General features: G+C 39.7%; 1 protein-coding gene across 1 annotated transcript in view; it reads left to right on the top strand.

The window, feature by feature from the left end:
• The window catches only part of CSMD1 (CUB and Sushi multiple domains 1), a 1,252,749-nt gene that overhangs the window by 1,224,493 nt on the left and 3,541 nt on the right, over positions 1 to 24,715 (top strand). The window contains exons 65-70 of the mRNA XM_038771657.1: positions 1,311 to 1,490; positions 3,787 to 3,831; positions 8,292 to 8,453; positions 10,686 to 10,798; positions 15,420 to 15,507; positions 20,206 to 20,338. Coding sequence (XP_038627585.1) covers positions 1,311 to 1,490; positions 3,787 to 3,831; positions 8,292 to 8,453; positions 10,686 to 10,798; positions 15,420 to 15,507; positions 20,206 to 20,338 — 721 coding nt within the window. The remainder of the gene's footprint in view (positions 1 to 1,310; positions 1,491 to 3,786; positions 3,832 to 8,291; positions 8,454 to 10,685; positions 10,799 to 15,419; positions 15,508 to 20,205; positions 20,339 to 24,715) is intronic.

Genomic DNA, 24,715 nt, shown 5'->3' with positions numbered 1-24,715 from the left:
ATGAGCTTGGGAGAGTACAAAACAACAGATTTCAAATCTGTATCTTGTCCATAATAAGCTTACAGTCTAGAGGTGGAGAGAGAGGTTGATATGAGTAAATAATTTATAATGTAGGATTTATAGACCTGCACAAAAATGCTGTGGGGTTGAGAGTGGGGTGAATATCACATGCCCCAAATTTGCTCTATGTAAGACAAACATAATTTGAGAAAAGCAGGGTCCTCTTGCTGACTTGCAAAAAATAATGAATAGTACTAATAGCTCTCCTAAGTCAAGGGTAATCAGAAGAGAAGCAGCATGGCTTAGTGGAAAGAGCACAGGCTTGGGCGTCAGAGGTTATGGGTTCTAATCCTGCCTCTGATGCTTATCAGCTGTGTGACTTTGGGCAAATCACTTAACTTCTCTATGTCCCATTTCCCTCATCTGTAAAACCAGGATTAAGACTGAGCCCCACGTGGGACAACCTGATTACCTTGTATCTGCCCCAGTGCTTAGAACAGTGCTTGGCACATAGTAAGTGCTTAACAAATGCCATTGTTATTATTATTATTATTACTAGAAGGCATAAAGGGAGTAAAGAGAATCTGCCCAGGTTTAGGCCAGGGCCCGACTCAATAAGAGTCCAAGTAACCACTGTTGAAATTATTGTCAGACAAAATGATGGTCAGCATTCTAAGTTCAATCAGTATTACCACAGGAAAGAAAGCATAAACAAAATTCAAATGGAGATTCACCTACTGGGATCTAAAATGAAATATGTGTGGAAAATTGATCAATTACAGTTGGTAAGTCTCCAGTGCTTAGCTATTACCTGCTAAACCAATTCTTTTTTTATAATAATCATTGAATGTGGCAAAGGAGTAGGGCATTTTGAATTTTTAGATGTCATAGGTGATGAGACTAGCAGGAGGAAACGGGCATTTAGACCTTCTGGAGCATGATACGGTTTTTCTTCTCAAAATAATTTCATTCAAAATTTGCATAATTTCCTGAAATATAGAAAACAAAGCCTCATTATTAAAGATCGTGTGCTGACCCTTTGTTAGCTTTACTTCTGGTAAGGTAACAATTACTCATAAGCTACCATTTTTAATTTCCATTAATAAATATGTTAAATTGTTATTATCGTGGGTTGTAACCTATTGTTCGGGAACTGTTTATGAATGCTAGCAAAAACTACAAATATGTTGTGTAAAATCTTTAACATTGAAATTTTTTCAAGAAAAAGGAATTGAGGAGGGATCAATCGTTACACTGAAATAAAAGTCTGTTGAAGTTTTTTTCCTAATCATCTTAACAAACTTTTTCAGCTCATGCATGCCGACAGCCAGAGACCCCAGCCAATGCTGATGTAAGAGCAATAGATCTTCCTTCCTTTGGTTACACTTTAGTGTACACCTGTCACCCAGGATTTTTCCTTGCTGGTGGATCTGAGCATCGGACGTGTAAAGCAGATATGAAATGGACGGGAAAATCACCAGTTTGTAAAAGTAAGTTATGGATCAAGGCTTAAACACATTCAGGTGTGGAAAAAAAAAAAGAATATGTACCTAATCAGTAGTTCAATACTTAGGCTATGTTTAAAAGAATAAAATGCTAAGAAATCATAGGAATTCTCTATCTTGGCATCACTGGAGAGAACAAATACAACAAAGAAAGAGCTTGAGTTCAAAATATATTATCCATTTTTTCCTATCTATCAATCATATTCGAATGCTTACTGCTAAGGGATTGGAAAAATACAATATAATGTGGTTGGTAGACATGCTCACTGGCCACAAGGAGTTTATGTTAAGAAGGGGAGACAGAGGGAGAGACAGACATTAAAATAAATTACGGTTACGTCAGTAAGTGTTTTGGAGCTAAGAGTGTAGTGAATAAATACTAATCCAAGTACAAGGGCTTCTGAAAAGGGAGAAGGAGTAGGGGAAATTAGGGCTTAGTAGGAGAAAGCCTCTTGGAGAAGATGTGATTTTAATAAGGCCTTGAAGGTGGGAAGAATGATGGTCTGTCGGATATGAAGCAGGGTGGAGTTCCAGTCCAGAGGCAGGATGTGGGTTAAGAGTCGGCGGTGAGATAATTGAGATCAAGGTACCGTTAGTTGGCATTAGAAAGGCAAAAATGAGTATGCTGTATTTCAGTAGGAGATCAGTGAGCAAAGTTGGGAGGGGATAAGGTGATTTGACTGCTTTAAAACCAGCGGTAACGAGTTTCTGTGTGGTGCTGAGCCGGATGGGCAACCACTGGAAGTTCTTGAGGAGTGGGGAAATATGGACTGAACCTTTTTTTAGAAAAATGATCCGAGCAGTAGACTGACGTATGAACCGGAGTGGAGAGAGATAGAAGACAGGGAGATCAACAAGGAGGTTGATGCAGTCATCAAGTGTGTTTTCTTCTTTTCTTCTCTCCCTGGGTATTACCCTTCTAGTTACTTCAATATGTGAGGTTATCTTGCTTGTTAAATTATTGCACTTATCAAAGAAGAAAAATATTTTGAGATAATCATTTAGTGTTCAGGGACAGTGTCCTTTAAAAAAAAATGAACCCAAAATGATTTCAGAAGCTTTAAAGAAACACATTTGAAAGCCTTGATATGCAGGTAATAAGACGCTTTGTTGTTGAAGATTGGAGTATTTGTTTTTGCTTAGTTGTTGCAACAAAAGTATTTGTAGATAACAATTAACTTGTAGTTATGTTATATTTCGTTTTTAAAATCTTAACATTAAAATTCAGGCCAGGCTTGGAGACAATTAACAATTTGGTTTTCTTCCAGAATTTTAGGTTGTGAAAGAATGCTTCCAGTATAAATAATGTAAGCGAAGTCTGTAGACTAAAAAGAAATAAATGATTTCATGGTGAAACACCCAGTATCCATTTTTAATTCCCAGATTTCCAAGGTGAAACAGTATAGATTGAAAGTGAGTGGTGAATATTTTTAAGTTGCACACTTTTCGATAAAGCTGAAAAAATGGGCTACTTTCTTTTGTTTCTATTCTTATTCCCTCCCAAATATAGGATACTAAAATTGCATTCACATTCAGAGTTTGATGTAAAATATAAGGTATTGTTAATTTTACTTCCACTGTAAATGGTTTTCTAATGGAAAAAGCAAATGAACAATACAACATCAATTTGGAAAACTACTCATTTTTGGTGACTTCCCTGATATTATGCTATTTACTGTTGCCCTACGGTTATGCATATTTGGTTTTTATTAGAATATATTAGAATGTAAGTCGCCCTCACTACAAGGCTCTCTATTGTATCACAGTATCATAAAGAAAAGCTCAACCTTTTAGATATGAATGTACTGATCTATGAAATTAAGTATTTTCCCAAGATGGATAGACTCAGTGGCTGTTAAATGAGAAGCAGTGTGGCACAATGGAAAGAGCGTGGGTCTAGGAGTTAAAGGACCTGAGTTCTAACCTCAGCTCTCCCATTTGCTGGCTCTGTGACCTCGAGCAAATCATTCAGCTTTTCCTTGCCTCAGTTTTCCCATCTGTAAAATGGGGATTCCATGCCTGTTCTCTAAGCCCCATATGGGAAAGAGACTGTGTCCAACCCAGTTATTTTATAACTACCCAAGTGCTAAGTACAGTGCTTAGACATAGAAAGAGCTTCTCAAATACCGCAATTATTAACATACGATACATTATGGACTCTAGGTATACTGTAAATGGAGACATACCAGAGAAAGGACAATTGCTTCAACTGAACAATATTTCTTCATTATTCAAAAATAAATATGTTCATCAAAATGACAATTTGTCTTTTTACTTGTAGGTAAAGGAGTGAGAGAAGTTAATGAAACAGTAACTAAAACTCCAGGTTTGTATACCAGAACAGTTTTAGTTTAAATAAATCGAAGTGATTTTCTCTCTAATATACCATGTGCAGCAAATCTATTTAGCGTTCAAGTTTGTGATTCCATTACTCTTCATCAAAAGTTAGATGTGATCTAATTCCAGACAGCAGACATCACTCTGAAGTTTTTTCTTAGAATGGCATAATGTGTGTGTATAATCATTTCTTTCAAAACAAGCCCCTCTAGAAGTTTACCCACTGATGTTTTCCATCCAAGAAACATTTGTAGTTCGTTGGGCACAAAGGTGGAGATAACTTATTTAATATTATACAAGTGTTATAATAGAGAGCCTTTTAAGGATGGTTGAGTTTCATTGTTCTATGAGGGAGAAGTCTAAGAGATTCAGGCTGATTCTAAAGTGGGAAAACAGGGAACTGGGAAGCCAGAGAAAGCCATGTAAACATCTCCTAATCCCCTATTTTTTTATATTTCATATTTTGGAAGAATGCTTGTAGCTACCAAGGTGCATTTTTGCTGTGCAGAAGTTCACCTTGGTTTTCTTCACTATGGGTTTTCACTAGCAGAATTTTGATGTGGACATCTTATGTTTTCTCCAAAAATGAAAGAAAACAACACTTTATTAACATGTTTGTCACAGTTTGAGAGTTCTTTTCTTCCAGAAATTTTAGCTTGCCCTGAAAATCAGGTAGAGCCAATTTTTATCAGTTAGGGATTCAAATTTGCAATGCTTTAGATGTCTTCATGGGTTGTATAAAGTGATAGTACAATACTTTACCTTTTTTTGTTGTTATTCAAAGACTTTTCAAAGTAATTTCTAGAGTAAAATTCAGCCTAGTAAGAAATGTGGAAACTGAAGTCTTTTGCAGCAGACTGCACTGGACAGAAACAAGGTCAGCTTTTCTGTTGAACTCATCCAAATCTTTCTATCAAGAGCAAGCCAACACACCTATTATCTCCTGAATGCAGGTTCAACCGAATGGCTGTGTTCAACTGATCTTTAACCACAAGAGAATCTCTGAAAGTGACAGCGATTAACGATGGATTAAATTTAGTGTTATTTAAAGGACCTTTTTTCCAATTTTGTAGACAGCCTTCTCTGATTATTACCCATCAAACTTAGGGGACTCATCAGTGCCCTCAATAAATTAATGCTACCTAGCTAGGCTTATATTAATTGACTCTGTTTTAGGGTGTGACTTATTAGCTACTGAATGCCAAAGGCCAAATATCATTCTATTATTGTGTATCAATACATCCATTAGATTGCTTTTTCATTATGGTTGTTCATTCATTCATTCAATCGTATTTATTGAGCGCTTACTGTGTGCAGAGCACTGTACTAAGTGCTTGAGAAGTACAAGTTGGCAACATATAGAGACGGTCCCTACCCAACAGCAGGCTCACAGTCTAGAAGGGGGACACAGACAACAAACAAAGCATATTAACAAAATAAAAGAAATAGAATGAATACGTACTAGTAAAAATAGAGTAAAAAATATGTACAAACATATATACATATATACAGGTGCTGTGGGGAGAGGAAAGAGGTAAGGCGGGGGGATGGGGAGAGGAAGGAGGGGGCTCAGTCTGGGACATTATTGAGAGCATGAATTTATTTTGAGAACATCTTTATTGATGAAATGCCATCTCCTAAGGTAAGTATTAGACACTGTACAAATGGTGAAGCCAGGGCTCAAAGTTTCCCAGGGTCCAACTTAAAGTTTATACCTTATCGTATTCCGTATCTAAGTTAATTTTTATTTCCTTTCATTGGTTTGACAATCAGGGCATGGGATTCAGCTTCACAAAGTCTTTAGTGATATATTTCACTTGGCAAATTCTCAGTATTCCCTGAATCAGTTTCATTTGTATTATTGGGTAGGGACCGTCTCTATATGTTGCCAACTTCTACTTCCCATGCGCTTAGTACAGTGCTCTGCACACGGTAAGCGCTCAATAAATACGATTGAAAGAATGAATAGAAAATTCATAGTAAAAGTGGATATGCCACACCAGTCCAATCTATGTGTTTTGGGGGAAATTGTGTAAAAACAGTATTGTAACTTTTGGGGTGCATTTTTGAATACCATTCATTCATTCATATTTATTGAGCGCTTACTGTGTGCAGAGCACTGTACTAAGCTCTTGGGAAGTACAAGTCGAGATCACTCGGCTATGCCATATAAACTAGAGGGAGTAAATTAGAGAAGTGGTAAAGTGTTTCTTATGCTTTGCAGCCATTTGGAAAAGCAACATGGCCTAGTGGAAAGAGAACCTTGGTGTTAATCTCAGCTCTTCCACTTGACTGCTGTGTGACCTTGGGCAAGCTACTTAACTTTTCTGTGCCTCAGTGTCTTCATCTGTGAAACAGAGATTCAATTCTATACGCTCTTACTTAAACTGTGAGCCCCATAATACAGTGCTCTGCACACAGTAAGCGCTCAATAAATACGATTGAATGAATGAATGAATATGGGCCAGCAACTGGGTCTAACCTGAATATCTTGTCTCTATCCCAGCACTTAATATAGTGCTTGTCGAATAGTAAGCACTTAATACATTTTATTATTATCTTCATCATTATCGTCTTTGATTAAGTATAGGGCAATTGAATACAGTATTTGAAATAGACTGAAATAAATATTACAATCTTCCATTCAAAATATTTAATATTTCAGCGATTATCACTATAACATGAGATACATTTTTGTTTGTCATTTTAAATATTGCTGCATTAACTGTGAGGTTGACTTGTAAATGTATTGAAGATTCTTGTGGCATATTTTCCATCAAACTGGTTGAGGACAGGAGCTGTTTCAAATCTTGATCAGTCCCCAAATATATGAGATCATATTCTCAAATGAATTTTCATCATCTCTAAAATGGGAGTCCTAAAAGTCATGTCTTTCTGAAACTCTAAATTTAAAACTTTACTTGAAGATATCTGCAAAGATAGTTTAACTTTTTTTCATATAGTAAATTGCACCATAAAGTCAAGTGATATTATGGTTTTACTTATAGGATAGTTCATGAAATCTATGTGTATCCTGGCATAATAACTTGTAAATTATAACCAGAAGATAAGTAGGCATTTAGTCTCTGTCTATGCCTACGAGGTAGAATGGAACACTGAGCAGGTATTAGAACATTTGGACTGATAGACAAACTAAATGTTTTAGACATTTTTATTTTCCCCTTGGAAAAGTTTCTCTACTTCCCCACAAAGTGGTTGTTAAATTACAATAAGAATCCTTGATGAATATAAGAAAGATATAAGGTTTTCCAAAGCTTGCTGAAGTGAAATTTAAGGCAGATATCATCAGTACCATCATATTTTATTTGCATTATTGGAATCTCTTAAGTATATGCCAAACAATTTACATGTTTTAGAAATCTCATGTAATGACAGTGTGGATTCCTCATCAATCTTGTAAAATGTAGGTGATTTTTGCATCCATATGGCTAGATTAGTAAGAAAATACATGAAAATGGGAAATATAGCTGAGTGATTTGTCTTGTAATAAGATATGATTCATTTTCCATTGTTCTGCTGCTTCTCTGGGGTCATTGTTGTTGCCTGTGAATATGAGTTTGGATGAACTCATTTGTCATGAGTTAGTTATTCTGTGAGCTGGAGATTATTCAGTTTTTTTGTTTTTTATTAGTGATAAGGGAATGCACACTGTATTATTCATATGAAACTTTAAATTTATTTGTGAATCTAAGAACCATCTACCGCACTAGCAATTCAGGATGCCCAGCTACTGGCTATTAGTAGAATCAAGTCTGTAATAAAACTAATACAGATCACAACAATAATAATTGTGACATTTGTTAAGTGCCAGATACCATTCTAAGCATGGGGTGAAATACAAGACAATCAGGTTGGATGCAGTCCCTGTCCCACACTAGGTTCACCACCTAAATAGGAAAGAGAACAGGTGGACTTAATCCCCATTTTACAGGTGAGAAAACTGAGGGTGAGAAAATATAAGTGATTTGCCCGGGGACATAAAGCAGACAGTTGGTGGAGCTGGGATTAGAACCAGGTCTTCTTATTCCCAAGCTGGTTTTCTTTCCCTTAGGCCACAGTGCTTCTCTGGACAAAGTGATGGAGGGAGGCTTCTTGTTTCCTTCTTTATATCAATATTTGGTTTGCTCTCTCCCGTAAGACTAAGTTTTTTTGTTTTTGTTTTAATAGAAACAGCTCTGAAATTTGAAAGGCAAATAAAAGAAGGCTGTGAATTCAGATCAGGAGTCTAGAATTATATCCTACATCATGACTTTGTGCTTGATGTATGTGGTTGTGAAAGAAAAAAACAGTAGTTGATGATATTTGTCATAATAATCATTGATTGACCCTCCCCCACCATCCTAGGGAGAGTGTAAAGGAAATACTTCTCATGTTGGTTTGTGTATGACACTCTTTCGTTGTTCTTTGTTTCTTCACCTTATTCCTCAGTCCCATCAGATGTCTTTTTCATCAGTTCTGTGTGGAAGGGATTTTATGAATATCAAGGGAAAAAGCAACCCGCAACTCTGACTGTTGACTGGTTCAATGCAACAAGCAGCAAGGTGAATGCCACCTTTATGGAAACTTCCAGTGCGGAACTTAAACTTTCAGGTAGGTTCTCAGTTAAGACACTGGACATGGTCCGTTCTCTAGAAGCCAATGCCTCTTAAAGAAATAGGCTAGTTCCATGGCCTGGAAGCAAGACGGTGTGGTTGGTGCTGTCCTCTGCAATTTAGTCAATGTGGCGGCATTTGAAGATACTCCGAGAGATGAAAATTTGCCAGTTGGAGTCAGCATAACCTTCTGATCAACTGGAAAACTCGTCCAACTCAACAGGCTTCAAGCTCTTTCACATAGCTTTGAGATGGTGATTAAGGAACTGCTCTTTGCAGACACCTATGCCCTAGAGGCATATAATAATAATAATAATTTTGGTATTTGTTAAGCGTTCACAGTGTTCCAGACACTGTACTAAGATCTGGGGTTGATACAAGCAAATCGGATTAGACACAGTCCCTGTCTCACCTGGGGATCATATTCTTAATCCTCATTTTTCAGATTAGGTAACTGAGGCACAGAGAATGAAGTGACTTGCGTAAGGTCACACAGCAGACAAGTGGCAAAGCTGGGATACAAAAGACAACATATAACCAGTTAGATCATTTTGAAAATTCAACTCAAGACTATAGACTGATACTAAGAAGAAAACAGAGTTGTGTACCCACACAAACCCAGGAAACCCTATTGGCTTTCAAGAATTTTCACCAGCAATTGGCAATACTTTCCATTACTTTACCATACTTTTAGCCCAGTGGAAAGAATACTGTTTCTGAGAATCTGGAGAGCTGGGATTTAGTCATTTTTAATTATTATTCTATGTAACTGGCTAACAAGGGTAAAGACCGAACATCGACTCTGCAATGGACTACATAGGCTTGTAGGCTTGTTTCACCCTCTGCCTTTAAGATGGAAGGGGTGAAAGAGTGCAAGCGGGGCTCTACAAATCAGTTGCACTATAATCCAATTCCCCTCTCAGGGTCATTCATTCATTCGATCGTATTTATTGAGCACTTACTGTGTGCAGAGCACTGGACTAAGCACTTGGGAAGTACAAGTCAGTAGTATATAGAGACGGGCCCTACCCAACAACGGGCTCACAGTCTAGAAGGGGGAGACAGACAACAAAACAAAGCATGTAGACAGGTGTCAAAATCGTCAGAACAAATATAATTATAGCTATATGCACATCATTAAAAAAATGAATAGAATAGTAAATATGTACAAGTAAAATAGAGTAATAAATCTGTCCAAATATGTATACAAGTGCTATAGGGAGGGGAAGGAGGTAGGGCCGAGGGGGTTATGGAGAGGAGGAGAGGAATAAAGGGGGCTCAGACTGGGAAGGCTTCCTGGAGGAGGTGAGCTCTCAGTAGGGCTTTGAAGGGAGGAAGAGAGCCAGCTTGGCGGATGTGTGGAGGGAGGGCATTCCAGGCCAGGAGTCACACCTGGAGAGTTTCCAGTCTTCTACCAGTCTTAACTATGAGAGGAAGAGTCAAGCAGAGGCCTACCCAGTCTATTCCTAGCTTGGGCAGTGGGTAGCGAATGGAAGGCAATCGGCTTAAAGTCAAAACTCACTCGTGCTGGGCAGCAGAAGCACAGGAGAAAGTCGGGGGTGGAGACTCAAGTTTACTGCGTGGAAGGAGACAATGGTAAACCACTTCTGTATTTTTACCAAGAAAACTCTCTGGATCCACTACCAAAATGATGGCAGATGGAGGTGGGGCGCTCTGGGAGAGATGTGGCCATGGCGTCGCTATGGGTCAGGGATAACTTGACAGCATTAGACAAGATAATCCAATTCCTCTGCACAGTTTGCCATTCCTGAAGTCTCAGTACTTATGCTCATCCATTGTTCTTCATCATTTCATCAATCAGTCATATTTATTTTTTGGGACACTCCACTGCACAATGCAGCACAGATTAGGCTGCATTAGCCCAACTCAGACACACAGAGTCTGAGTTCTAGCTTGTGAGCTCTTTGTGGGCAGGGAATGTCACCTGTTTATTCTATCGTGCCCTCCCAAGTGCTCACTACAGTGCCCTGCACACAGTAAGCGCTTAATAAATATGCTTGAATGATTAGCTTATTTATTTAGTTTTAGCTCCATGGACCACTGGAAAAGTCACTGCTCTGTATATTATTTGATGTAACAAATTAGCAATTGCAATGAAATTTCTATTAGCAGAGTGTCCGGTGTCCTACTTGAAATGCAGGTCACATGAAAGGAAGCAGTGGAAATAGTCTCTGTACAAGTAACTCTTTTGTTGTTATCTTTATTGTAGGAGTTTACAAGAAAGAAGAAGCCCACTTACTTCTGAAAGTTTTCCAGATTAAGGGACCGGGAGAAATTTTCGTAAGCAAGTTTGAAAATGACAACTGGGGCCTTGATGGTTATGTAAGTATCCTTTCTTGGACTTTCAGTGTGGCTTAGTGGAAAGAGCACCGCTTGAGTGTCAGAGGTTCTGGGTTCCAGTGAAGGCTCTACCACTCATCAGCTGTGTGACTTTGGCCAAGTCACTTCACTTCTCTGTGCCTCAGTTCCCTCATCTGTAAAATGGGGATTAAGACTGTGCATATCTATTCTATTTATTTTATTTTGTTAATATGTTTGGTTTTGTTCTCTGTCTCCGCCTTCTAGACTGTGAGCCCACTGTTGGGTAGGGACTGTCTCTATATGTTGCCAACTTGTACTTCCCAAGCTCTTAGTACAGTGTTCTGCACACAGTAAGTGCTCAATAAATGTGATTGATTGATTGATTGATTGACAACCTGATAACCATATATCTCCCTTAGGCCATATAACAGTGCTTGACATATAGTAAGCGCTTAATAAATACCATCATTTTTTATTTTTTTATTTTTATAAAAGGACATGGCCTTTGTCAATATGGTCTTCAGGGTTGCTTGAACAAGTTACTTTCCTATCACCCCACCTTATTCTTCCACTCTTTGTTCCCAAGCAGTCCATCATTGGTTTCACATCCTTATACTTAGTAGATGCCCTTACTTGTAATTTATTTTAATGCTTCTCTTCCCCGCTAGACAGTAATAAATTTGAGAACAGAATGTCTAATCTCCTCTACTCTCCAAGTACTTACCACGATGCTCCACATAATCAATCAATTCCTAGAATAGATTTGGGGCAAAGGGAAGAAGATCAGAAGCTCATGCCAAGCCACTGGCCATATTCTGTGTTCGCTTGTTCCCTAAAAGACAGGTCTCCTGTGCATGGAAAAACAGAATGTGAGATTCAGAATAATGCACATTGGAGAGTGTTCCTGCAACACATCTGGAGAGTGTATTGAAAGTTTCATATTTTCAATGACCATCTGGTTTCATCACTATGTTAAATGTCATTGTAATGCTTTGGGAACTGAAAATCAAGATGTCCCATACCATGACCATGGATCCCTGAAAAAGGCTTACTCTGTTGCCATCTAACAGCTCAACAAAAACAGACATTAATAAGCCTTTAAAGAGTGTAATTCCATCTGTTTTTTTTTAATCACTGTGTTAACTAACTGCTTGACACACAAAGGTCTGTATCCTGTGGAATTTGACAAATTCCACGTGAATAATTTACCACTGACTTGATGGAATGAATCCATGAAAGTCGCTAAAATTGAACACCGGTGATATTTAGTTTCTTCTTGAAGTGCTGCTCAATTGCATTCCTGTTAAGCAAATGGTCCTGAAGATGCCAGTTTTTCCTAGTTGTTGTCAGGCCTGTTCCCTAAAAGTTTTGCTCATCATCTAGATTGTAAGCTCTCTGTGGGAAGGGAATGTGCCTGTTCTTTTGTGGCACTGTACTCTCCCAAGCTTTTAGAACAGTGCTCTGCACACAATAAGTGCTCAGTAAATATGATTGATTAATTTTAGTGGAAAGTGAGGGCTCAACAAAATTTGCCCTATTCCTTCCAAAAGGTGTTCGACTCCTGAGACAGTAGTAGAATTAGCTTGGCTCCAGATCATATGCGATTGGACTTAAGGAACCAACTTTTTAGAAGTTAGGTTTGTTCCAAATCCATCCAAGGAGTTAACCATAGTATTTGGGACTTTGTTTTTGGATGTCACTGTCTCCATATTCATTCATTCAATCCTATTTATTGAGCGCTTTCTGTGTGCAGAGCACTGTACTAAACACTTGGGAACTACAAGTCGGCAACATATTGAGACAGTCCCTACCCAACAATGGGTTCACAGTCTAGAAGACGGGCTCACAGTCTTAGAAATTTTAATCATTTCATTCAGTGATTTGATTGTGAATGCTGATGTGACTTCTTTCTTTGTCAAAGCATTATTTTTCTGATCCCTGTTCTTAAATTATAGTGGATTAAGGGACTGATTTATTCGTATAAATAATTCCTGTGAATTTCTATAATATAATTATATTTATTGAGTGCTTATTGTATACAGAGCACTGTATTAAGTGCTTGGGGGAGTACAATATAACTGAGTTGGTAGACACTTTCCCTGTCCACAAGGAGTTTACAGTCTGGAGGATTACAACTACAACTGTTACTCCTAGAGGAGATGTGACTTTTATAAAGGCTTTGAAGCTAGGGAGAACAAGGGCCAGCCAAATGTAAAGGAGGAGTGAGTTCCAGTTAGAGGGGAAGGTATGAGAAGTAGGGAGGAGAGAGGTAGAGTGAGAGACAAGAATATAGTACAGTGACTAAATTGGCTTGAGAGAAACAAAATATACAAACTATGGTACAGTGGGAGAGAAGTGAGGATAAGTAGTGGGGAGAGAGATGATTGAGTGTCTTGAAGCTGATGGTCAGGAATTTCTGCTTGGGTAATTACTGGAGGGTTTTGAGGAGTGAGGGGACGTGACTGTGTTTTGGAAAAATGATCTGGGCAGTGAAATGAAGTATGAATAATAATAATAATAATAATGATAGCATTTATTAAGCACTTACTATGTGCAAAGCACTGTTCTAAGTGCTAGGGAGGTTAACAAGGTGATCAGGTTGGCCCACGGGGGGCTCACTGAATTCATCCCCTTTTTCCAAATGAGGGAACTGAGGCCCAGAGAAGTGAAGTGACTTGCCCAAAGTTACACAGCTGACAAGTGGCGGAGCTGGGATTTGAACCCATGACCTCTGACTCCAAAGCCCGGGCTCTTTCCACTGAGCCACGCTGCTTCTCCAGTGAATGGGAGAGGAGAGGGTCTGGAGACAAGAAAGCCGGCAAGGAGGAGGATGCAGTAGTTAAGATAGAATATTACAAATGCTTGAATCAGTGTTTTGGCAGTTTTGATGGAGACGAAGGGGTGGATTCTGGAGATGTGAAAAAAATGCTAGCTGGATGGCAGATGGATTCCAGTGTGAGTAAATGCAAAGTGATGCAAATTACAGTGATATTGGGCCCTGACCTTTTAGGTACAGTTCAGGAATCGTTACCACCTATTCTCTAAATTATTGCCTTATTGCTCAGCTCAGATGCCAATAAGGACCATCAAGTTTTGGCACCATCAAGATGGAATAGAAAAAAAAAAATGCCTAGTTTTGCCAATATCTAATACCATGGTCCAACCAACCTGGACAATTATCATCTCATACTGGTAATTCAATATTAGGAAGTAAATGATGGAGTGAGAGAAGGCCCGGAGAAGTGCTCCCTAAAGATTCAGAGGGTGGAAAAGTTTTCCATTTAAGGTGACAGGAGCAATGGCTGACAGATAGGTGGGTTGGCATTACTGGGTCCCCTCATGATATTAGAAATACCAGGTACAAGAGAAATCACTGGTCCATGAGTTCTGAAATAATAATGATAATAATAATTGAGGTAATTGTTAAGTGTTTATTATATGCCAGGCACTGTGAGAAACAGCATGGCTGAGTGGAAAGAGCATGGGCTTTGGAGTCAGAAGTCATGAGTTCAAATTCCTTCTCCACCACTTGTCAGCTGTGTGACTTTGGGCAAGTCATTTAACTTCTCTGCGCCTGAGTTACCAAGTCTGTAAAATGGGGATTGAGACTGTGAGCTCCCCATGGGACAACCTGTTCACCTTGTAACCTCCCCAGTGCTTAGAACAGTGCTTTGCACATAGTAAGCGCCTAATAAATGCCATCATTATTATACAAACAAATTGGGTTGGTCACAGCCCCTGTGTCACATATGGCCCTCAGTCCCCATTTTACAGATGAGGTAACTGAGGCCCAGAGAAGTAAAGTGACTTGCCCAAGGTCACACAACAGATAAGTGGCAGAGCCGAGTTTAGCGCCCATGACCTTCTGACTCCTGATGAAGTTTGGTCCTAGAAACAGTGGGGCCATTTTGTCAGGGTTGTCTTCCCTGGAAACTAGGGAAAGGTCATTCCAAAGACAACCAATACAGCCCCTCTAGACTGTAAGATATTTGTGGGCAGGGAATATGTGTACGACTTCTGATGTATTGTACTCTCCCAAGCTTTCAAGTAATCCCCTTGATTGATCACTATGGCCACTGCCACCGCCATCCCAAGAGGTGACTCAAATTCTGTACATTTTAAAAAGAAGAGAAGCATGGCTTAGTGGGATAGAGCACAGGCTTAAGAGTCAGAAGGACATGGGTTCAAATCCGACTCTACCGAGTGACCTTGGGCAAGACACTTTACTTCTCTATGCTTCAGTTACCTTGTCTATAAAATGGGGATTGAGACTGTGGGCCCCACGTGGGACAAGGGACTGTGTCCGCCCCAATTTGCTTGTATACATGCCAGCGCTTAGTACAGTGTCTGGCACATAGTAAGAACCTGAGAAATGTCATAATCATTATTATTATTAATAATAATATTAAATTAATTAAATTAAATTAAATTAAGTTAAGTTAGCCTGTGGGTAATTATGCTGAATCATCCTCATGCAATATTTTCCTAGGTGATCTTACTGAAAATCCGTATTTGAGGTGAGACGATTTGCATGGGCTAATATGAAATTTCAGTCAGAATCTTACAGCACCACACAAGGCCCTACTTATTATTATCCATGTTTTTAATCCAATTTACTCTTCTTGTACTTCCCAAATTTTAGGTATCATCAGGGCTTGAGAGAGGGGGGTTCACTTTCCAAGGTGATATCCACGGGAAAGATTTTGGAAAATTCAAGCTCGAAAGACAAGGTAAGGTGCATTTCCAACACTGTATTAAGTATTAACTTAGTCTTTAGATGTGATGTAGCAGATGGCCATGGCCATAACCTAAATGAGAAAGCACATGTCTGTTTGGATTACAACCATAAATCTTGCAAACAGAGCAAATTATTTAGTAATTTCTTCAGTGTTCATCATCAAGAACTGGCCTGTGACTCCAAGCGCCTAGTTAGATGAACCCAGATTATTCTCAGAAGAATAGCAGCACAATATGTAGGCGATAATGAACGTTGATGATGTCATTAAAATATTAAATAGCCTTTCCAAACTTCTGAGAGAACAAATAATACTAAAGATCGCTTCCTGTACAGCCTAACATTTATTATCTACTTGTATGTTTGAAGAAATTAAAACTCACCGACATGTGATGGAGTTTAAAGTTGTGTCATTGTAAGAGTGGAATGATTTAACGCAACACCTCTCAAAAACCTCAAAGTAGCAAGTAGATTACAACATGGGTTCAAACCCCCATCTCTATAATATCCATCAATGGGGAACAAAAGTATCAATCAATTCATCAAAGGCATTGATTTAGTTCTTACTGTGCACAGAGCACTGTTCTAAGCACTTGGGAGAGTATAAAAGCGTTAGCAGGCATGACCCGTGCCCTACAGGAGCTTACAAGCTAGCAGAGGAGACAGGCATTAAAATAAATTAATCATTCAATCAGATGTATTTATTGAGAGCTTATTGTGTGCAGAGCACTGTACTAAGTGTTTGGGAGAGTATAGGTAGGGAAGCAACTAAGTCTAAAGAAAGTCTAAAGAAGTCTAAAGAGAAGCAGCATGGCTCAGTGGAAAGAGCACGGGCTTTGGAGTCAGAGGTCATGGGTTTGAATCCCGGCTCTGCTACATATCTGCTGTGTGACCTTGGGCAAGTCACTTAACTTCTCTGCGCCTCAGTTCCCTCATCTGTAAAATGGGGATTAAGACTGTGAGCCCCACGTGGGACAACTTGATCACCTTGTATTCCCCTCCCCAGCGCTTAGAACAGTGCTTTGCACATAGTAAGCGCTTAACAAATGCCATTATTATTATTATTATTATTATTATTATTATTATTATTATTAAAGGAATGTTCATAAGGGCTATGGGAATGAAGGGATGGGATTAGTACCTGAGAGAACATCAGCAACAAAGATAGTCATCTTTGTCAGTAATCGAATGATGCTAACTAGATGCTGATGTCCTATTTCTATGTCCTTCTCGTCTTCCCTATCACTGAGTCCCTGTTTTCCCTGCTGACGCATCAACAATGTGAGGATGCAGGATGGAAGACTATGTAATTCCAGGCATCAACTCTCAACCTCACGTGATATTTCAAGCACCGGTTTACACAATTTCTGTGCAATAGTGAATAATTCATTGTGGTATTTAAGTGTTTGCTGTGGCCCAAACACTGTCTCTGTCCCAAAAAAGTCCAGGGTCCACAATGGGGCTCAAACGTACTGAATCCCCAGTTGGCAAAACTGAGGCATAAAGATCAATCAATTGTATTTATTGAGCGCTTATTGTGTGCAGAGCTCTTAAAGATGTCAAGTGACTTGCTCAAGGTCACACGGCAGGCAAATGGTGGATTGGGGATTAGAAGAGTGGGGATTAGAACCCAGGCCCATGCTCTTTCCACTAGCCCATGCTGCTTCTGGCCTTTACTCTGAGTATTGCAATGGGATGCATAAGCAAGCTTGTGTAGGGACCGATCTTCCTTTCCACCAGATTGCCTTCTTTTTCCACATTAAAAAAACTTTTTACTATGAACATAAATTAATCATTTTCAGAATGCTGTTGTAGTATAATTATAATATCTCTTTTCCTCATATTTTTGGAACACTAAATTATCCTATTCATTCATTCATTCAGTCGTATTGAGCACTTACTGTGTGCAGAGCACTGTACTAAGCTATTGAACATCATACCAAAATTATCCGAGAATTTTGGTCAATATGGAGCAAGAGTAACTTAATTGACTTGGTAACCTGCATGACTGTATTCTATTCTTTTCATTTTAGTTACTTTATGATAACTTTTGTAAAATCCCGTTGTTTCACATATTTGCTTTCTGCCAAGGTAGAAATGGCTTCACACCTATTTGCTTCATAAAGACAGGCTCAGAGTACAACGGCACAGGGAAGATGCTGTTTGCAAAAATTCTGGAGAAATATAATACCTGAGGTTTTGACAATGATGCACTCTAGAATAGTGACATAAGCAGCTAAAATATTGTTTTCATTATTTTATGTATTCATAACGTTTTCCATTTTAGAGTTGGAAAACTGAACACGCCTATTGTACACTCCCAAGTGCTTAGTACAGTGCTCTGAACATAGTATATATGCAATAAGTAAGATTGATTGATTGATTGATAGATCGATTAATGAAATTAAGTCGAAAGACCCTAGGGTAGAAAGAGTCCTTTTCACTGTAAGCTCCTGGGGAGAAGGAAAAGTGTCTACCAACTCTGATATATTTTACTTTCCCAAGTTTTTAGTAGTGGTGTGCACAAAGTAAATGCTCAATAAATATGATTTACTGATTGATTGGATCTGGAACCGGGTAACCTAGTTTTAGTTCTAGTTCTCTGTGATCCTAAGCATGCCGTTTATTATTCCTGCTTCACAGAAGAGGAAATTGATCTGGGAAAGATAGTACATGCCTCTCTGAGTCTCACACACATGTTAGGATATAATGAGGTAAATGATGTGGCATTGTTTTAGAAAACATAAAAGTGCTAGTCTTTTCATCTCTTCACTGTATGATGTGTTGTGTTGCTTGAGAATAGAGGAACAGACACAATTGCAAAGTGGTTATATAATATGAGAAGTAATGTGACCCTTCTACTTACACTGTAGGGGGCAAATCCACCATGCTAGAAACGCACGCTTTTTCAGTAATGTAAATGACTGGTGATCATCCCAACCACATATTGTTTTCCAAAATATTTGAAAATTAACTCGAGAATAGAATTCTTTTCCTGTTGTTGACATACTGATCTTCATTTAAATAGCTGTAAATCAACCTACTCTTCCAAATGCTTTGGTACTCTCCCAACCGCTCAGTACAGTGTTTTCCTTACAGTAAGCAGTCAATAAATACAACTGATTGAATGAATGAACGAACTCTCCCTATCCATACTTTTTCGAATTGTGAAGTTAATTTACCTGGAATGAGTCTAGTCCTAGCTTCTCCGTTTGTTTAATACCTTGGGTAATCCATTTAGTTCCTCTCTCCCTTATTTTTTTCATCAGTAATGTGGTGAAAGAATACCCATTCTCCCTCTCTATTAGACGGTGAGGCCCATTCTCATTCATTCATTCATTCAATCATATTTATTGAGCACGTACTCTGTGCAGAGCACTGTACTAAGTGCTTGGGAAGTACAAATCGGCAACATATAGAGACGGTCCCTACCCAACAATGGGCTCACAGTCTAGAGAGGGGCGACAGACAACAAAACAAAGCAAGTAGACAGGTGTCAATATCATCAGAATAAATAGAATGATAGCTATATACACATCATTAATAAAATGAATACAGTAATAAATATGTAAAAATATACACAAGTGCTGTGGGGAGGGGAAGGGCTTGGGATGGGGAGGCGATGGGGAAGGGAGGAGGAGGGGGGGAGGTAAAAAGCTGGGGCTCAGTCTGGGAAGGCCACCTGGAGAAGGTGAGCTTTCAGGAGGGCTTTGAAAGGAGGAAGAGAGCTAGCTTGGCAGATGTGTGGAGGGACGGCATTCCAGGCCAGGGGGAGGACGTGGGCCGGGGGTTGACGGCGGGACAGGCAAGAATGAGGTACGGTGAGGAGGTTAGCGGCGGCAGAGGAGCGGAAGGTGCGGACTGGGCTGGAGAAGGAGAGAAGGGAGGTGAGGTAGGATGGACAGCCTTGATGCCAAGAGTGAGGAGTTTTGGCTTGATGCGAAGGTTGATAGGCAACCACTGGAGATTTTTGATGTCTAAACTAACTCGTTTCTATCCCAGCACTAAACACGTGCTTGGCACACTGGGCCTCGTTCTCACCTGTCCCACCATCGACCCCGGCCCACGTCCTGCCTCTGGCCTGGAATGCCCTCCTTCCACACATCCGTCAAACTGGCTCTCTTCATCCCTTCAAAGCCCTCCTGAAAGCTCACCTTTTCCAGGAGGCCTTCCCAGACTGAGCCCCCCTTTTCCTCTGCTCCCCCTCCCCATTGCCCCTATTCCCCCCCTCTGCTCTACCCCCATCCCTGCTCCACAGGACTTGTGTGCATATATCCATATTTATTATTCTATTTTATTAATGATGCATATAGATCTATAATTCTATTTATTTATATTGATGCAATTGCTGCCTGTTTACTAATTTTATTTTGCTGTCTTTCTCCCCCTTCTACACTGTGAGTCAGTTGTTGGGTAGGAATTGTCTCTATTTGTTGCCAAATTATACTTTCCAAGTGCTTAGTATATAGTGCTCTGCACACAATAAGCGCTCAATAAATACGACTGAATGAATTTAATGAATGAATGGATAGCACTTAATACAGTTACAGCTTGTGTTCCTGTGCTTAGTACAGTGCCTGGCACATAGTAAGCACTTAAAAATACCATAATTATTATCACTATCAATGATATAATCATGTTAAAAGTTGAGTTTTTTTCCCTGGGAAAAAATATTCTGTTTTCTTTGTTTCAGGTCCGCTAAGTACAGATTCAGACTCTTCCAACCATCATCACGGCACAAACAGCGGTTCGGTTGCAGCTGCCATTCTAGTTCCATTTTTTGCTCTAATATTATCAGGGTTTGCATTTTACCTCTACAAACACAGGTAACTGAATAAATGGCATGTATTCACACCTTTCCACTTTACCTTGGCCTATCTAAATGCTTTTCCCTTGGGAATGCTGAGATTTCCTTAGCTGGCCAGTTTACTGATACATATCGCTGTGCTTTTTAAAAATTTCTTTTGCGTCAAACATATCCTGCCTTCATCTCTTGGAAAGAGATGTGCCAAGAACAAGAAACTAAACAGGTGTATCCTTAAAAGCAACCAGTTGTACACCATGTGGAAAGGATCCAGAAAAGCCCAGATGTGCTGGGAAAATACTCCTGGCAATTTTACTTTCAGTCTGTTGCCTTGGTCTGTTGACTCTCTGTAATGTGATTTCAAGAGGGACATAGAGGAAATGTCAAAAAGGGCTGGTGTGTTGTAAGTCTCATGTGTTCTCCACACACAAAATGGGCAGATTGAGACAATCCTTAAATCGCCATTATACCACATTGAGCTTCCATCAGACTGCTACTGGTTAATTAGCAGTGAATTATTCTTCTGTGCCTCATCTATAAAAGGTCTTTTAGCAGGTACTTTAGGGCGATTAAGGCAAAAGATTATTCAGAGCTGAGTGTATGGTGGCAGAGTACACACTATGTAAACCATTAAATGATTCACTAAACCAACCACTGCCATATCCTAGCCCTGTTATCACAGTTACTGAGTTCCTTCTCTGGGTACAGCATTGTTACTACTAGTAGTTCTAGAAGAGCATGTATCATGATGTCTCCTTCTATTTCAATCTATCAGTGGTATTTACTGAATACCACTGTGTTCTGAGCACTCTCACGTGGGAGAGTATATTAATGTCTGTCTCCCCCTCTAGACTGTAAGCTCATCATGGTCAAGGAATGTGTCTGTTTATTGTTATAGTGTACACTCCCAAGTGGTTAGTCCAGTTCATTCATTCATTCAATTGTATTTATTGAGCACTTACTGGGTGCAGAGCACTGTACTAAGATCTTGGTTAGTACAATTCAGCAATAAGGAGAGACAATCTCTGCCCACAGTGGGCTTACAGTCTAGAAGGGGGGAAACAGACATCAAAGCAAGTAAATGGACATAAATAGCATCAATATAAATAAATGGAATTATAGATATATACCCATCAAAACAAGTAAACAGTCATTAATATAAATAAATAGAATTATAGATGGGTACATATAAACAAAACTGCTGTGGAGTGGGGAGAGGTATAGAGCTAAGGGAGGGAGTCGGGGTGATGGGGAGGGGTAGCTGAGGAAAAGGGGGATGTATTCTGGGAAGGCCATTATGGGAAGGCCCCTTGGAGCAGGGCTTTGAAGTGGGGAGGTATGATTGGTGGATTTGAAGAGGGAGGGCATTCCGGACCAGAGGTAGGATGTGGGCCAGGGGTCAATGGAGGGACAGGTGAGAACAAGGCCCAGTGAGGAGGTTAGCGGTGGCAGAGGAGCAGAAGGTGCGGGCTGGACTAGAGAAGGAGAGAAGGGAGGTGAGGTAGGAAGGGCCGAGGTGATGGAGAGCCTTGAAGCCAAGAGTGAGGAGTTTTGGCTTGATTTGAAGGTTGATGGGCAACCACTGGAGATTTTTGAGGGTGGGGGGTTGACATGCCCAGAGCATTTCTGTAGGAAGATAATCCAGACGGCAAAGTGAAGTAGAGACTGAAGTGGGGAGAGACAGGAGGTTGGGAGATCAGAAAGGAGGCTGATGCAGTAATCCAGTCAGGATAGGATGAGTGATTGCACTAATCTGGTAGCAGTTTGGATGGAGAGGAAAGAGCGGATCCTGGCAATGTTGTGAAGGTGAGACTGGCAGGTTTTGGTGACAGACTGGATATGTGGGAGAATGAGAGAGTGGAGTCAAAGATGACACCAAGGTTGCAGACTTGTGAGATGGGAAGGATGGTTGTGCCGTCCACTGATGCAAAAGTCAGGGAGAGGACAGGGTTTGGGAGTGAAGATAAGGAGCTCTGTCTTGGACATGTTGAATTTGAGGTGGCAGGAGGACATCCAAGTAGAGATGTCCTGAAGGCAGGAGGAGCTGAGAGCCTGGAGGGAGGGAGAGAGAACAGGGAAGGAGATGTAGATTTGGTGTCATCCATGTAGAGATGATAGTTGAAGCTTTGGGAGCGAATGAGTTCACACATAGTGATTTACAAATAGTAAGTGCTCTATAAATATGATTGAATGAATACAAAAGAGTCCTTAGACCTGTTCTCTGCCCTCATCGAAGTTACAGTCTGGTTGGAGGGGACAGATATTAGTATAATAGATACTTCAACGTTCTCATTTCCAGCCAGGAGCCAGGCTTGCACTATGCTTCCAGAGTGAATTAGGGATGACAGAATTGCTATGCTAGTAGAGTTCGTTTGTACATTTGTTCGTTCAGTTGTATTTATTGAGCGCTTACTGTGTGCAGAGCACTCTATTAAGTGCTTGGGAAGTACAAGTCAGCAACATAGAGAGACGGTCCCTACCCAACAATGGGCTCTCTTCCCAGCTGATCAAATCCACTGTCCTCATAGGTGACTGAGAAGTTTCAGCGGTGATCACTGGCACACACCAGGATCTTCCCAGGACACACTTGGCCAACTCTAACAAGACTGTGGGGTTGCTAAATAGCGATAAGAGTAGGAGCCTGGGAGTTAGAGGACCTGAGTTATAATCTTGCTTCCACCACTTACCTGTTGTGTGACCTTGGACAAGTCACTTCACTTTTCTAGGCCTCAGTTGCTTCATCTGCAAAATGGGAATTCTTTCTTCTACTTAGAACGAGAGCCCTATGTGGGACCTGATTATCTTGTGTCTACTCCAGTGCTTCGGACAGTGCAAACACTATTATTACTATTATTATTATTATTATTATTATTATTATTATTATTATTATTATTATCATCATCGTCATCATCATCATCATTATTATCATTATCATTATTATCCAGCACCTTCCAGCTATTCCAACTCCCCTGGTCCATTGTCCCCCATACTGTTGCACTCACTCCTTGTGATTAATCAACGAATATAATTTTCTGAGTGTTTATTGTGTGTGGTACTCAGTAGATATCATTGCTTGATTCCCTGATGTAGTGGAAACAGCATGACATAGGCACTAGATGCTATGTACATCAAGTACATGACTATATAATATGATATTCATATGTATGAATCATAATCATATGATTCTAGATTATTAATTATTTACATTGATATCTGTCTCACCTTCTAGACTACAAGCTTGTACTGTACTTTTGCAAGTGATCTAAATGCTGCTCTGCACACAGTAAGCGCTCAATAAATGCCGTTGATGATGATGATCAAGTAATGTAGAAAGTAATATTCATTCAATCGTATTTATTGAGCTCTTACTGTGTGCAGAGCACTGTACTAAGCTCTTGGGAAGTGCAAGACGGCAACATATAAAGAAGGTCCCTACCCAACAATGGGCTCACAGTCTTGGAGACAACGGGCTCACAGTCTAGAAGATGGGCTCACAGTCTTAAACTGATGTTTTGTTGGGCTATGTTTTTGTCCCTAAAATACAATCTTCACCCCAATGACACTTTGAGCTAACATTTATAAATGTTACAATTATCTCTTAATCGATACGGTAGATATCTTGGAGGAAATCTTCAAGACAATTTGCTCTTGTAGGCCTTTAAGTTCACACAGTAGTAAATACTGCCGACATGTTCATGTAATGAAAAAATCTGCTCCATCAGAAAGTTGGAATGTACTACCAATCTGAGTATGGAATACAGTTCCTGGAGCTAGGGTCAAACACTGTAGAATGATCGTGGCCATTAAGGAAAGTATTACAAAGCTTTTGGAAATCCCAGAAAATGTTCACGGACAAAACACCAATGAGCTTGTTTTAACTTAATAGTTTCTAAGGAGACTCCAAAATTAAAAGTGAAGAAAGGAACGCAAGGTATTTGGCAAAATGGGCAACTTTTCCATTCCCACTTGGAAGCCCTAATTTAACGACGTAAGTAGATATATAGTTTACTGGAAGGATGTACTAACCCACACTGGGGGGAATTAACAAATAAGGGAAAACTGCTGCCATGCTAGTTTCCCTACTTGATGCTTCCTATAATTCTGAGAGGGGAAAAAACAATATTCGATTTTAAAGTCCTTAAAAACAGGGATCACATCCAATCAACCAACCAATGGTGTTTATTGAGTGTTTATTCTATTCAGAGCACTATACTACTTAGTATAACATACTACACACAGTAAGTACTGAGTAAATATCACATTTGATGATGAGGAGGAAAATTTTAAGATATGCAATATATTACATAACTAGAAGACTGTAGTAGTAGTGGCAGTAATAGCATTTATTGAGCACTCACTTAATGCTGTTTTCCTTAGTAGGTGCTTGGGAAATGCAGAA

Source organism: Tachyglossus aculeatus, chromosome X1, assembly GCF_015852505.1.
Source record: "Tachyglossus aculeatus isolate mTacAcu1 chromosome X1, mTacAcu1.pri, whole genome shotgun sequence".
In the NCBI taxonomy this organism is placed as follows: domain Eukaryota; kingdom Metazoa; phylum Chordata; class Mammalia; order Monotremata; family Tachyglossidae; genus Tachyglossus; species Tachyglossus aculeatus.
This window is presented reverse-complemented; position numbering and strand designations above follow the sequence as displayed.